Source organism: Vanellus vanellus (assembly GCF_965231255.1).
Source record: "Vanellus vanellus genome assembly, chromosome: 28".
Classification (NCBI taxonomy): Eukaryota; Metazoa; Chordata; class Aves; order Charadriiformes; family Charadriidae; genus Vanellus; species Vanellus vanellus.
In genome coordinates, this window is record NC_138933.1 from 482,677 (window position 1) to 498,163 (window position 15,487).

The 15,487-nt window shown below is 60.8% G+C and overlaps 2 protein-coding genes across 2 annotated transcripts; one reads left to right on the forward strand and one right to left on the reverse strand.

Annotated features, from left to right (window-relative positions):
• The first annotated feature begins 2,249 nt into the window (after positions 1–2,249).
• ASB8 (ankyrin repeat and SOCS box containing 8) lies at positions 2,250–6,863 on the forward strand. The gene is made up of 3 exons (XM_082496436.1): positions 2,250–2,486; positions 4,471–4,575; positions 5,065–6,863. The coding sequence occupies exons 1-3, from the start codon at positions 2,370–2,372 to the stop codon at positions 5,695–5,697; spliced, it is 855 nt and encodes a 284-aa protein (XP_082352562.1). The 5' UTR covers positions 2,250–2,369; the 3' UTR covers positions 5,698–6,863.
• Positions 6,864–7,452: 589 nt separating this feature from the next.
• On the reverse strand, positions 7,453–15,217 carry PFKM (phosphofructokinase, muscle). Its single transcript, XM_082496413.1, has 22 exons — positions 15,018–15,217; positions 14,297–14,370; positions 14,089–14,166; positions 13,687–13,876; positions 13,298–13,463; positions 13,157–13,201; positions 12,957–13,065; positions 12,772–12,867; positions 12,571–12,663; positions 12,350–12,475; positions 11,439–11,503; positions 11,269–11,332; positions 11,032–11,178; positions 10,678–10,748; positions 10,491–10,578; positions 10,260–10,412; positions 9,996–10,160; positions 9,821–9,882; positions 9,378–9,489; positions 9,164–9,263; positions 8,844–8,949; positions 7,453–7,987 (listed from the first exon to the last, which is right to left on the reverse strand). Exons 1-22 carry the CDS (start codon positions 15,106–15,108, stop codon positions 7,840–7,842), a joined length of 2,349 nt encoding a protein of 782 aa, XP_082352539.1. The 5' UTR covers positions 15,109–15,217; the 3' UTR covers positions 7,453–7,839.
• Between the last annotated feature and the right edge of the window lie 270 nt (positions 15,218–15,487).

Consider the following 15,487-nt stretch of genomic DNA (forward strand, 5'->3'; position numbering starts at 1 on the left):
TGTCACACCCCCCCCCCGGCCCCCCCCAGGGTGTCCCCTCCCGGGTCCTCCTCCTCCTGGTGCTCGCCCGTGTCCCCCCCCTCCCCCCTGAGCTGCCCCCATGTCAGCCCGCCCCCCCACCCCCCCCCCAAGTCCCCCTCCTCCCGTTCCCCTGCTCCTCCCCTACCCCAGTCTCCCCTCTCGGTTTCTCCCCCAGCCGGTTTCCGTACCCCCACCCACCCCCCGGTCCCCCCCCGTCTACCCCACCGGTCCCGTTCCTCTCCCCCCCGGCTCCCGGCCCCCCTACCTGTTCCAGCGCCCCCCGTAGCGCTGCAGGGCCTCCCGGCACTTCATGAACGGCAGCCCCGTTCGCCGCCGCAGTTCCAGCAGCGCCTCTTTGTCCGCCGCCAGCACCGGAGGGGCGGCACGGAAAAAACGGGCCGGGGGGACCTGAGGGGGAGAGGGGGGTGAGCTGGCACCGGGACCACCACACACACACCCCCTCCCCGTGGAGGGGACGGAGAAGTCCGGGGAGATCCCGGTGCCGGGGGAAGGGGGGGGGGGGGGGGGGGGGAGTCTCGGGAGGGTCCCGGTTGACGGGAAGAGGGCCCGGGGATGGTCCCGGTGGGGGAGGGGAAGCCTCGGGGGGGGGGGGGGGGTGTGTCCCGGTGCGGGGGGAAGCGTCCGGGGATGGCTCTGGTTGGCGGGGGGGGCTCCGGTGCGGGGTATGGGGAGCCTCAGGAGAGGTCCCGGTTAGCCGGGGGGTCCTGGGAGCGGAGGAGGAGCCCCGGGAGGGCTCCGGGTGTGTGGGAGAAGGCCCCGATTGGCGGGAAGGAGGGCTGGGACGGTCCCGGGGAGGGGGGGGAGGGGTTCGCGGGGGTGTCCCGATTGGCGGGAAGGGGGGGGGTGGGGTGGGGTGGGGTGGGGTGGGGGATCCGTCCCGCAGCTCACCCGCGCCGCCCCGCACACTGCGCTCCGCACCGCCCGCTGCATCCCGGTCCCTGCTGCCGCGCGCCCCGCTGACGTCACGGCGCTCACTCTACGGCAGCGCCGGGGTCAGGGCAGCCCGGGAACGCTCAGGGCGCATGCGCCTGGTGGGGCCCTGGCAGCGGATTGGATGCCGGAAGGGACGGAGCGTAACGTTACTGTGAGCGCGACGGCGGCGCGCCATTGGCTGGGGAGAGGGCGGGACCCCCGGCCTATAGCCCCATCCCCTTCCGCCCAGGGCTCTGATAGAGCCCCTCCAGAGCCCTCATAGAGCCCCCCGTGGGCCCTGTAGAGCCCCTCTGGCCTCCGCCAGACCTTCCCAGCTCTACAGAGACCCCCTCAACACTGGCCAGAGCCCCCAGTCCCTATAGACACCTCCTCCATCATGGAGGATTTCTTGTCCTTTGTGTCTGTATCGCAGAACCAGAGAAGGACTTGGAGAAGCCGAGAAGACTTGAAGACCATCCAGTTCCAACCCCCGCCCTGGGCAGGGACACCTCCCCCCAGCCCAGGTTGCTCCGAGCCCTGTCCAACCTGGCCTTGAACACCTCCAGGGATGGGGCAGCCACAGCTTCTCGGGGCAACCTGCGCCAGGGGCTCACCACCCGCACACTCAACAATTTCTTCCTGATATCTCACCTAAATCTCCCCTCTTGCAGTGTCGAACTGTTCCCCCTCATCCCATGGCTCCCCTCCCTGATCCAGAGTCCCTCCCCAGCTTTCCTGGAGCCCCTTTAGGCACTGGAAGGGGCTCTAAGGTCTCCCCAGAGCCTTTTCTTCTCCAGGCTGAACAATCCCGCCTGTCCCCGCCAGCCCGGGGCGCTCTGGGGCTGCAGCAGGCCCCGTTGCCATGGCGACGCCGGGGATGTCGTCCCCCCTAGCGCTCCCAATTGGGGCCGCCGGATGCTAGCGGTGAGCAGGAAGAGGGCGGATTGGTGGAGAGCCTAGAGAGGGCGGGGCTTGCGGGCGAGAACGGCTGGCGATTGGAGGAGAGCGGTGCGCAAGGGTACGGGAACCCCGAACCCGAGGAGGCGGAGCTTCGGGGGACACCGGCAGTCGGATTGGAGGTGAGGTAGTCGGGAGGGCGGGAAGCGTGGCCTCTCGCTACGCATGCGTCGCGGCACGGCTCGTCACTTCCGGGTTGTGGTGGCGGCTTCCGCCTCCCGCTGGGCCTGGAGCGGCCGCGCTGGGACCGCGCGGAGCTCCGGGACACCCTCAGCCCCCCCCCCCCCCCCGCCAGCATCTTCCCGCGGATCTCCCCGGCATCCCCCGCTCCTTCCCGCGGCGTTCGCTGTGGTTCGGTCAGCTATTCCCTCCGCAGCGGGGGGGAGGGGGGGCGGCGGGGCCTCGGTGGGGCCGCCCCGGGGCATGCGGAGGCGGCGGCGGCCGGGCCGGCCCGCACTATGTGGTACATCATGCAGAGCATCCAGAGCAAGTACTCGCTGTCAGAGCGGCTCATCCGCACCATCGCCGCCATCCGTTCTTTCCCGCGGGACAACGTGGAGGATCTCATCGGCAGGGTGAGCCCCCGCCGCCCACCCCGCCCGGTGCTGCCGAGCGCTCGGGAAGGAAACGGAGGGTTTGTAGGGGAGGGGGCCATGGGGGGGCACCCCCTCCCTGAGTCTGCGGGGTGTCCCGGTGCTGCCGGAGGGTTACCGCCCCCGTTTCGCGGCTGGAGGGCTGGGCTGGAGGCATCGGTGCCCCTCGGGGTGAAGGTCTTGGGTCTGGGAGCTTCGGCTCAGCCCGGGCCACGCTGTCAGGGCAGCCCTGGAATGCTGAGTGCAGTTTTGGTGCCTGATGTATGATAGGATGAAGGGGAATGGTTTTAAACTGAAAGAGAGGAGATTTAAATAAGATATTGTGAAGAAATTGTTGCCTGTGCGGGTGGTGAGCCCCTGGCACAGGTTGCCCCGAGAAGCTGTGGCTGTCCCATCCCTGGAGGTGTTCAAGGCCAGGCTGGATGGGGCTTGGAGCAACCTGGGCTGGTGGGAGGTGTCCCTGCCCAGGGCAGGGGGTGGCACTAGATGAGCTTTAAAGGTCTCTTCCAACCCAAACCATTCTATGAGCCTACATAAAAAAGGCCAGGCTGGAGAGGGTCCAGAGAAGGGTTACCAGGATGATCCAAGGCCAAGGAAACTGCTGTGTGAGGAAAGGCTGAGAGAACGGGGTTTGTTCAGCCTCGGGGAAAGAAGCCTTGGGGGAGACCTCATCACCACATTCCAGTCTTTAAAGGGTGGCTACGAAGTAGATGGAGACTCCCTTTTTACAAGGGGTTACATGGAAAAGAGGAGGGGTGATGGGTACAAGTTACTCCCGGGGAAGATTCGAATTGGACACGAGGAAAATGTTTCACAGTGAGAACCACCTGCCACTGGAATAATCTTCCCAGGAATGTGGGGGATTCCCCAACATTGGACACTTTTAAGATTCAGTTGGTCATGGTGCTGGGCTGTCTTGTCTAGACCATGGCTTGTGCCAAGAAAGATCAGACCATATGATCTTTGAGGTCCCTTCCAACCTGGGTTTCGATGATTCTGTGGTAAAAATGAGGCTTTGAAACATAAAAATGGCTATGGAAAGTAAAAATGAGCCTTTGGACCCTGTAAATATAGCTTTGGGCAGTAAAAAAAAAAAAAAAAAAAAAAAAGGCTTTGGGCCCTAAAAAGAGGGGTTTGGACTCGATAAATTATGCTTTGGACCCTCAAAATGCAGCTTCAGACCCAATAAATGCAACTTTTGACCCTATAAATGAGGGTTTAGACCCTAAAAATGAAGCTTTGGGCCTTAAAATAAGTCCAAGAAAGGTTGGACTAGATGATCCTCGAGGTCCCTTCCAAGTTGGGATTCTATGATTCTTAAAGGCAGTGGAGAGCTCTGGCTAAGCCTGGCTGATCCCAGCAGCTGCTGAGCTATTTTGGGTGGCGAGGGCTCCGCCGAGCCTCTTAAAGCTCCTCGGAGATGCCCTTTCAAAGCCAACTAGCCCCAGGTTCAGCCAGGGGCTGTGTCCCACCAGGGGATGCTCCCAGGGCAGCTCAGGCCACGCCAGTGGCTTTTGAACAGCTGTCAGTTTATTTACCAGAGGCAGAGCGCTCCACTTGCTTCTCCAACCCCACCGTTGGCCTCATACGCGCCGTTCCTCATGATCCTGTGACACAGAGAGCCGGTGTGCGGGCAGTGAACCTCTGCACAGGTTCTGCCAGACCCCTGCGGCACCCAGGTCTCTTCAAGCATTGTTTAGTGACAATGAATTAATTAAAATTGAGGCTGGGAGCAGGGACACAGGCTGTCGAGCACTTCTACCCGGCCGGAAGCTCTGTGCAACCGCGGTGCCTGGTCTGAAAAACAAACCCCAGGGCTTGCGTGGGAGCGTTACGCCAGATATCTATTAATAAACATTTTCTAACGATGCAAATCAAGGTGCATCAGCTGCTGGCTTGGGGGTGGAAAAGGGCCAAGAGCGGGTGGGTTTGCTAATCCCCGCTGCGGTTTCCTGTCTCCTCGCAGGGTGCAGATGTGAACTGCATGCACGGCACCCTGAAACCGCTGCACTGTGCCTGCATGGTGGCTGATGCCGACTGCGTTGAGCTGCTGCTGCAGAAGGGAGCGGAGGTAAAGGCTTTTAAAGAACAAAAACACGTTAAAAATGCAAAGATCACTTTGGAAAGGGGCTGGGAGTTCAGGAGGCAGTGGCGGGTGCTGATAAACAGCTGAGATTTGAGCCGATGGTTTTAAGCAGTGCAGGTTTTGTGCCCCCTCACAGCGCAAAATGGGTCTGGGTGAATGTTTATCCTCCCTGTAGGGAGGGAAAAATGTTTGTATCTCGGAGCTTAGAGGTGCCCCTTGTCTGGGGAGGGAGGGTAGTTTTGTGGTGCAAGCCTGAAGGAAGAATTGAAACCTACATATTGCCTCATTTTTGGCACTTCCTTCAGGCCACCAGTGGGTTATACCCCACACTCCCTGCATTGTTTTCCCATCTGCTAAATTTGGGATGCGGAAACAGTTTCACGCAGCGCCTGCAGAGCTTCTCCTGCCGCCAGCAGGAGCTGGGATACCTCAGTGATTCCTGAATCCTTTCTCTTCCCTCCCCTGCTCCTGCAGGTCAATGCCCTGGATGGCTACAACCGAACAGCCCTTCACTACGCGGCGGAAAAGGATGAAACCTGTGTGGAAATCCTCCTGGAGTATGGGGCCAATCCCAACGCGTTGGACGGCAACAAGGACACCCCGCTCCACTGGGCTGCCTTCAAGAACAACGCCGAGTGCGTGCGGTCACTGCTGGAGAACGGCGCCTTGGTGAACGCCCGTGATTACAACAACGACACGCCGCTCAGCTGGGCAGCCATGAAGGGTAACCTGGAAAGCGTCAGCATCCTGCTCGACTTCGGGGCGGAGGTCCGGGTGGTTAATTTGAAAGGCCAAACCCCCATCTCGCGGTTGGTGGCATTGCTGGTGCGGGGATTGGGTACAGAGCGTGAGGATTCCTGCTTCGATCTTCTCCATCGAGCTATCGGACATTTTGAGCTGAGAAAAAACGGCAGCATGCCCTGGGAGGTGACCAGGGATCAGCAGCTCTGCGAAAAGCTCACCCGGCTCTGCTCAGCCCCTGGTACCCTACAGACGCTGTCCCGTTACGCCGTGCGCCGCAGCCTGGGTGTGCGGTTCCTGCCGGAGGCGGTGAAGCAGCTGCCCTTGCCCACCTGCCTGAAAGAGTACGTGTTACTCCTTAGCTAAGCAAAAGACGAGGCGCCGGGGCTCTTCCCCACCAGCATTCGGCTCCCTTTGTCACTGCTTCCTCGTGGCAGCGCTGGGGATGAGGTTCACTGCTTGGTTTGGGACTTGCAGGTGCCAGATTCTCCTCCCTGGTTGCTGTCCCGGCTTTCCTCCTGCTCTGCTTTTCCACCTGAGCCGGCGCAGGGCAGCAGGAATCCCCCGGTGCTGCTCACAGATGGCCCCGTGTCATCTCTGTGCCCACAGCACCTGCTTGGCGGCTCCTCACATGCGCCTTCCCCTCGATTTTGGTCTCGTGAGATGAAGGATCCCCCTTTAATGGCAAATTATATCCCAGCTGTTGGATTAACCTGTTTTTTTTAATTTGGTTTTTTTTTTCCTTGCATTGGAGCAGACCTTGGGGAAGGGAAGGCTTTCTGGGTGCGGGGAGAAGGGGGAAACCCTCCTTCTTTGAAGGACCTGGGGCAGGAAATCGAGAGAAGGTGGTGTTGGACCCAGAGAAGTCCTGTGGGACATGATGCCTGGAAGTCCAGTGGAAAAGCCCACCTTAAGCATGCGTAGCAAGCCTGTAATTTGTGTAACAGTGCGGGCTGGCACCTTCGCTCAGCGCCAACACCCGCTCACGGCCACAGCACAACACCCCGCAGATGGGCCAGAGCTTGCGTGTCTGCAGCTCCCGGCACTTCGGGCAGACATGGGGTATCCCTTCAACACATGGAAGTGTATTTTTCCCTTCTTACCTATATTTTTTAAGACACGTCAGCGCCATAGCGGGGACGAGTGTGGGAACCAACACTTTGGCTGTAATGTGTGTGAGCAGAAGAAATATTTCCCTCCATCTCCGGAGTAGCTCTGGTCAGAGCGCGGGATGCTCCCTGGCCCTGAGCAGAGGGTTTCCCTCTCATCTGCCACGTGATAAACCACCCGAGCTCTTCCCTAGCTTTGGTTTTGCACCATCAACTCACCGCTTTGTTGTTGATTTTATTTATGTGTGTGTATATACAGATTTTAGAAGGAGGCGTGAGGACGTGCTGGCAGTGGAGCACTGGGCAGGACCCCCCTGGGCAGTGCCGGCTCTCTGTTCGGCACTGCTCGCTCCCGGTGGCAGCGGCATTCCTGCACGCACCGTCATGTATTCACAGAAATAAAGGGCTCGCCGTGTGCTTGAAGGTGTGTGTGTCACACTCTCACAGCTGGGGTTAGCAAGGGAGCGCAGAAGGTTGACTCTGCTCATTTGGGGTCCTTCCTGAACAGGGAAGGGTGTGTTAGGATGGGGTTTGGGGGTGCTGCTGCTGGTTTCGTTCCTGCGCGTGTTTTTGGCACCATGTACGGTCCCCGTCACACCAATGAGAACTGTAACGTCACCCTCTCCGTGGTGACACCTCATTAAAAGCTCATGCCAATGAGTTCTGATCCCCCTTGCTGCTCCCAGTCCGCCTTCGTGCCCACACCTCTGCCCTTGGCTGAGGTTTTTTGGGATCTTGACGATGCACCAAGCTGCATCATCCTCCGAGTGCGTGTTCCTCACCTGGGAGAGCTGCCCGGTGCTCTCCTTCTTCACTCCAAGGTGAAGTCAGGCGGGTAAACTTTGATAATTGCTTTATGGGAGGAACTTTGGGGAGAAAAAGCAGGTTATGTATATTTTATTCCTCCCTGTTGTGCTGGGAAATGAAGCCATCGGGACCAGGGGTGCGTGCGGGGCTGCAGGAGCTGTGTTCCCCTTCCCCAGGGGGTGAGTGCCGGAGGGTTGGAGCCCAATTCGTGTTTGCTACCACGAGTGAGTGGTGAGTTTATTGAAGCATTTTAATTTTGAATTTTTAACACTAAAGTGGTGCCCTAGGGACTCTACCCGGACCGCTTGCACTCAGCTCATTGCAACGTCCCGCCGCAACACTTGGGGAAATGCTTTTCTGTTTAAAAAGCCTATAAAATACCTAAACCAACCCAAAATTTACCCTGAGGAAACCTTCTGCTTCGGGAAAACCACTCTTTTGCCGAGGCAGCGGGTACCCTCGGGGTGTGGAGGTGCTGCCTGGCTTCCCCTGGGAGGGGCGAGCTACAATGGGGAACGCTTGTTTCGGAGGTTCCCTGGAGCAACACGGGGACATGCTCTGGGGTGGGGGAAGCCGTGTCGGCCGTTGCCTCTTAGATGTTGGACTCAAATGACATGCTCTTGCGCACGACGTGCTCCAGGTGGGCTTTCTCCGAGGTGTCCAGCTCAATGTGGTACTTAGCCAGGATTTTTAGGATGGGGCGAAGCTTCAGCCACCACTGCTCCTTGGGGATGCGGTGCCTGGGCAAGAGAGAGAGGGCAGCGTGATGGTCCCGGGTGGAAACAACACGGCATCACCTGGGGCGGCATTCCCAGCTTCTGTTTAACAACACCCTGCAGCGCTTCAGGCGTAGGGCAGAGGGGCTGGTGGAAAAGGACCTGGGGGTGTTGGTCGCCAGGCGGTTGAATACGAGCTAGCAGTGTGCCCAAGTGGCCAAGAAAGCCAACAGCATCCTGGCTGGTATCAGGAATAGTGCGGCCAGCAGGACTGGGGCAGTGATTGTCCCCCCATGGCAATGGTGAGGCCCCACCTCGAATACCATGTTCAGTTTTGGGCCCCTCGCAACAAGAAAGACACTGAGGGGCTGGAGTGTGACTAGAGAATGGCAACGGAGCCAGTGAGGGGTCTGGAGCACAAGGAGAAGGGTCTGGAGAACTTATGAGGAGTGGCTGAGGGAACTGGGGGTGTTCAGCCTGAAGAAAAGGAGGCTGAGGGGAGACCTTCTCACTCTCTACAGCTCCCTGAAAGGAGAGTGTAGCGAGAGGGGGTTTCTTCTCCCAAGGAACTGGCAACAAGACAAGAGGAAACGGCCTCAGGTTGTGCCAGGGGAGGTTTAGGATGGATATTAGCAAAAAATTCTTTACCAAAAGGGTTGTCAAGCATTGGACCGGGCTGCCCAGAGAAGTGGTGGAGTCTCCATCCCTGGAGGTGTTTAAAAGCTGGGCAGACATGGTGCTGAGGGACACGGTTTAGTGGACTTGGCAGTGGTTGGACTTGATGATCTTAAAAGTCCCTTCCAACTTAGGCAATTCAATGTTTCTATTCTATGATTTATCCTTCCTGGGGCAGGGGGGTGGATAAAAAGGGGGCACCTACTCGAAGTCCGTCTGCTCCTTGAGCTCGGCGATGGGCTGGAAGACGAGGCTGCGCTTGCGCATGCCCAGCAGACACGCCGAGTCGGCCGTGTTGGCAAAGATCCGACCTGCGAGGGGAGGCGGGGAGTGAGCTCAGCGTTTTGGACCCTTCAGGAGGGGGAAAGAACCCCTCAGAATCTGCAGGGGAGCCCTCGCCGTTGAGGGATTGCAGCACGTGTGCGCGTTGGGAAAGAGCCGGGGGCTTGTTTTTGGCGGTGGGGATGGGTAAGGGGTCTTTGGAAAGAAGGCAGGGAACACCCCCCCCCGGGGTGCAGCACCCACCGTGCCGGGAGCATTCCTTGATCTTCCCGGTGATCCAGGCCACTGCCTTGGCACCCATTTTGGTGCCGAAATTCCTGTCGAAGGGGGTTGGGGTGCCACCCTGTGCCAGAAAAATCAGTGGGTGAAGAGGGGGAAGCCCCGGGTGAGGGTCTCCTGACCCACAGCCCCTGTCCTGGGGGGGGGCCGCGCTCTCATTGCCTGGGGGGGTCCGGACCTGCTGCATGTGCCCCAGCACGTTTTTCCGGCAGTCGAAGATGCCCTTCCCTTCCTCCGAGTAGAGGTTGTAGATGAAGTCGGTGGTGTAGTTCTCATTGCACCGCTCGTTCCTGCGTAGCCGGGGAGGGAGGTGGGCTCACGGGGTGGGGGCACAAGCGCAGCAGGTCTCGGCCACCCACCCTATTCCCATCACACTCCCCATCCCGTACCACCCCCTAATCCCTGTTACAACCCCCATTCCACACACACCCCAATCTCCATTCCAGCCCCCTATCCCACTTCTTAATCCCTGTTCCAACCCCTGTTCCACACCCTCCCAACCCCCGTTCTGCCCCCCATCCCACCCCCCAATCACTGTTACACCCCCCCATCCTATCCCACCCCCCAATCCCTGTTCCACCCCCCAATCCTCATCCCATATCGCCCCCCCCAGATACATACCTGAGCACCAGCCCCCTCTTCACCGTTGTCTTCATCTTCTCCGTTAAATGCTCCACGTTGACCTACATGGAGCATGAAACAGGCATTGGGGGGGCTTGGAAGGGCACCCACCGCGCTGGGGCTGCGGCGATGCCTGAGTTGGGGGGGGAGACAGAGGGTAAGGGGGATCCCCAACCTGCAGGTCGTGGATGTTGAAGTGCTCCTCGTAGATGTAGGCAGCATCAGCGCCGCCCGCCAGCCCCGCCATGGTGGCCAAGTAGCCGCAGAAGCCGCCCATGGTCTCGATGATGAAGACGCGGCGCTTGGTCCCGGCCGCTGACTGCTTGATGCGGTCACAGGTCTGCCGAGGTGGAAGAATTGGGGTGGAAAAAGAGTATTTAGGTTAAGGGGTGTTGCCGTTGTTGAATGAGGAGGGGGCTGGGGGGGCACGGGGCCACACCGTGGTGATGGTGTTGAGCGCGGTGTCGGCACCGATGCTGAAGTCGGAGCCGGGGACGTTGTTGGAGACAGTGGCGGGGATGACGCAGAGCGGGATGCAGAGCTCCTCGTACTTGGCTCTCCCCTCCACCAGCTCCAGACTGCCCGTGAAAGCCTGTGGGACACAGGGACATGGGGTGTTGGTGTCGGTGGGGTGTCAGTGCCGGCACGGTGCCCACCCCCTGCCGCTCACCTCGAAGCCTCCAATGATGATCAGCCCGTGGATGCCAAAGTTGCTGATGTTGGTGCTGATTTCCTCAAAGTATTTCTTGGGCAGGGTCCTGGGAGGGTGAAACCGCCCCGGCTGAGCCCTCCTGGGGTCGGGGGCTCCACCTGGGGGTCCCCCCCCTCCCATAGGATTCCCCCGGGAGCAGCATTACCTCTTCGTCCCCAGTTTGGATCCTCCCAGCCCAGTCCAGCCGCCGACCCTCTCCCAGCTGATCTCTTCCACCTGGGGGGAAAGAAGCAAGTTCAGGACGGGGGACAGGAGAAGGATTTTGGGGTGCTGCGACCATATGGGTATATAACTGGGTACTACCGTATTGGTATATAACCGATTACCCGATATAACTGGGTAACCCAGTGCCCCCGAGGTCGGGGGACAACAGCAGGATGAACCGCAGCAGGGCTGGGGTGAGGAAGGGGGTTGAGCATCCCCTTTCCTGCTTTTTGGGGCTGCCCCCCTGACCCTGTGCCCCCCTCTATTCCCCCTCCAACCTCCCCGGGGGTCTCACGTTCCCGTAGGCGAGTCCTTCGAAGCCGTCGTGCACCGCCAGCATGCGGTGCCCATGGATGAGCCCGATCCGCACCGTGGATCTGACGGCCGCGTTCATGCCGGCGGCCGGTGCGCCCACGTTGAGCACGGCCAGCGTGTAACCGCTCTACGGGGAGCAAGGAGCCAGCGTTGGTGGTGGTGGAGGGGTTGTGGGGTTCAGGGGGGGGTCCCTGTCACCCCCTCCCAGCTGCCATACCTTGGTGGAGGGGGGGCGGATGTGTGCCAGCAGCTTGTACACGTTCCAGTTGTTTTGGAAACTCCTGCAAAGTTGGGGAAGGTGGGTGTGGGAGCCCCTGGGGGTCACCGGAGTCCCCAGGGGTGGCCGGAGCCCCGTGTCCCCACCGGGTACGGGGTGCAGACGCTCACCGGCCCCGCAGCTTCAGGGCATCATCGAAGCGCCCCTCGTTCATCGCCGTCGTCACGTCTTTGGTCTGTGGGGAACAAAGATGGGTGGGTTTGTATCGCGTTGGACAAGTTTGCATCGCGCCAAACAGCTTCGCACCGCACCGTATGGCTTTGCACCGTGCTGTATGGCTTTGCACCGCACCGTATGGCTTTGCACCATGCTGTATGGCTTCGCACCGCACCGTATGGCTTCGCACCGCACCGTATGGCTTTGCACTGCACCGTATGGCTTTACACCATGCTGTATGGCTTCGCACCGCACCGTATGGCTTTACACCATGCTGGGTTTGCACCACGCCAGCTGGCTTTGCATCGCACTGTCTGGCTCTGCATCGCACCGTACGGCTTTATATCGTGCCGGCTGGCTCTGTACCACACCGCATCGGCCAGGTTTGCACCACACCGCATGGGTTTGGACGGCACGAGCTGGGTTTGCGTTGTGTCGGATGGGTTTGCTTTGCCCCGGTGGGGTTTGGAGCGTGCCGGCTGGGCTGGCACCGCACCGCATGGGTTTGCACAGCACCGTATGGCTTTATATCGCGCTGGCTGGCTTTGCACCGCACCACACCACACCAGCCAGGTTTGCACCGCGCCGGCTAGGTTGGAATCGCACCATGTGGCTTTGCATCGCGCTGTATGGCTTTGCATCACGCCGTATGGCTTTGCACAGCGCCAGCCAGGTTTGCACTGCACCGTCCAGCTTTGCATTGCGCCGTATGGCTTTGCATCACGCCCGGCCGGGCTTGCATCACGCCGTGTGACTTGGCGTCACGCCGGATGCTGGTTTGCATCGCACTGGCCGGGTTTGCATCACACCCGTCGGCGGGGAGCCCGGGGGGCGCCCCTGGGGGTCCCATCACCCCGCTACTCACCACCTGGACGCACTCCATCAGGGGCAGGCGCACGGCTTGGTTGCCCGAGAGGCTGACGACACAGGCGGGGGTCTCAGGGGTCCCCTCCAGCAGAGCCATGACGGCTTCAACACCCATCCGGCTGCCCTGCGGGGACAGGGACGGGGACAGGGATGTTACCCCCCCCCTCCCCCCAGGAATCCCCCTCTCCCCTGGGGCCAAGGTAGGAGGGAGCTGCCCACCAGGATGCGGTCGAAGGCGGAGGGCGTCCCACCGCGCTGGACGTGGCCCAAGATGGTGACCCGGGTGTCGTATCCCAAACGCTTCACCACCAGCTGTAAAACAGGGATGCGCCTGGATCTGGCCCCACAGCAGAGCCAGGAAAAGGCTGGGACAAAAAAAAACTCAAGAGGTGATCCCCCTCCCCTTCCCTCCCGGCTCACGGTTTTGATGTCGTCGGAGGTGATGGCCTTGCCGTGCTTGTCCACGGCGCCCTCGGCCACGATGATGATGTTCAGCCTTGAGCCGCCCAGGCGGGTCTGGGGCAGAAGAAGGGGGGTGACAATGAGGATGGGGACAATGAGGATGGGAACAATGGGGACAAAGCGCCCGCTGGAGCCCGTCCTACCTCCGTCAGCCTCCGGCACAAGTGATCTTCCCAGTCATCCTCGGGGGGGGACTCGGGGATGAAGACCCAGTCGGCGCCACAGGCCAGGGCAGTGATGAGCGCCAGGTAGCTGGAAACGGGTAAAAAAGAGGCTGTTTAGGGTTTTTTCCCCCTGCTTTCTTTATCGGGAGCTGGATCTGGGTGGTGGCGTGGGGACGTACCCGCAGTGGCGACCCATCACTTCCAGCACGAAGGTCCGCTGGTGGCTGCGGGAGACAGGAGTTTCACCCCACGGCAAACCGGAGCGGGGTGCGGACACCTGGGTCCCCCCGGCGCAGGGGACACGGGGGGGTCCCCGTCACCTCTGGGCTGTGGTGGTGATGGCGTCCACGATCTCCATAATCCGGTGCAGTGCCGAATCGGTGCCGATGGTCATGTCGGTGCCGCAAAAGTCGTTGTCGATGGAGCCCACCATGCCCACGATGTTCAGGAAACTCGACTTCTTCGCCTCCTCCGCCGTGATCCCCCCTGCCGCAGGGTGCGACACCCCCTTTTCCCTCTATGTCCCCCCCAAAAAACACCCCCACGGGACCAAACACCAGCACAAACCTCTGGCACAGGGGGAAAAAAACCCCACCTTTTTGTGTATGACCCCCCCTGATTTTGGTGCAGCCCCCCAGATTTTGGTACAAAACCCTCTTTTCATCCCGCAGATGAAATTTTTGGGGGGGGGGGGACAGGGGACACATACCCACTTTCACCAGCTCAGCCAAGAGGCTGCTCCATTCAGCCCGGAAGGTGTCGGCACCAGTGAGGCTGCCATCGCCCCCGATGACGCAGAGATTGGTGATGCCGCGTTTCACCAGGTTCCGGGCAGCTTTCAGGCGTCCCTCTCGCGTCCGAAAATCCTGGCAGCGGGCGCTGCCGATGACGGTGCCCCCCTGTGGGACCCCCACCCCCCCCTCAATGGGTGCTGGGTCCCCCCCAGCACCCCCATGTCCATCTGTCCATCCCTACCCCCAGCCCAGCTCCGGTTTCGGGTTATTTTCAGGCTTGACCCCGGCGCCGTGGCATAGGGTTACACCGTATTCCCCCCCCTCCCTGGGCTACCGCCATCAGTGCACCGAGTTGGCCGGACTCAGCCACCGCTCACCAGCTGCAGCATCATGGAGACGCTCTCCCACGTGGCCTCCTTGATGTTGTCCCCACCGTCCACCAGCCCCTGGTAGCCCTGGGTGGTCGGGGGGTGGGACACACAACACAGCCTGATGTTGAAATGATTCCCCCAACCCCATTTTTTTTTTTTGGGGGGGGGAGGGGGCTGGGAATGTTAGTGGGGGACACGAGGGGACAGCACCGACCTCATGCACGAAGTAGACCTTGGCGCCGGTGTAGATGCCCACCCGTACCACGGCACGGACGGCCGCGTTCATGCCTGGGGGAGGACAAGAGCGTCACCCCGGGGGGGACCCCCCCCCCAGGGGACACCCCCCCACACCCAAAGCCACCATTTCCTTGCACAGCGCCGGGCTCGGACCCCCCCAAAACCCCTCCGCACGGATCCGGCCCCGCAGCTGCCCGGGTTATTTTTGCCCTGTTGACATTTAGCGGCAGTGCCGCATGACACCGGGTGACAAGCGCAGTGCTGGGGGGGGGGGACAGGCACTGAGCAGAGACACCCCCCCCCCCCCCGGCCTGGGTGACCCCCCTCCCTCCAGGGGGTCTCCCCCATCCCTGGGGCCACCCGGGAGGAGGACAAGCTTTGGGCTGAATCCTTGCGGTTTTGGGCAACTGGAGTGCTGCCACTGTCCCTTTAAGCCTCCCCAAATTTTGGCATGGGGCACCCAGACCCCCCCCCCATAGCATCCCAAACCCCCCCTTAACTCTGCCCCATGGGTTTGTCACCTCCCCATCCCCCCCCAAGGTCACCCCCACACTGCAACCCAGAGAAAACCACTCCAGCAACTCCACCGGCCGCAGGATCTGGCCACCAAAACCCCATTTTCACCTGGTTTCTCCCCAAAATGGGGCTCAACCCCCATGCAACCGCCGGCTTTGGGGGGTCACCGGGGTGTCCCTTACCCTGGGCGTCCCCCCCGGAGGTGAGGACGGCGATGGCTTTGCCGATGCCCAGGCTCTCGGTGTGCAAGTGTCCCCGCGGCGTCTGCGCCATCTTCTTGGCTGGAAAAAGAGGCAAAATGGGCAAAAAAGAAAAGGTCGGGAAGGGCAGCGAGGAGCCCCCGGTGCCACTGTCCCCCTGTCACCCGCAGACTGGCACCCGCCGCCCGCCCGCCCCTAAATGGGGCCCGGGGGGGGGAGGGACCCGCTGGGGAGGGGGGGAGCACGGTCCTGCTGGTGCCAGTCTGTATTCCCTGCTGGTTCCAGTCTGTCCTCCTCACTTGCACCAGTCTGTATTCCCTACTGGTTCCAGTCTGCTCTTCTCACTGATTCCAGTCTGTATTCCCTGCTGGTTCCAGTCTGCCATTCTTACTGGTTCTAGTCTGTATTCTCTACTGGTTCCAGTCTGTGCTCCTTACTGGTTCCAATCTGTA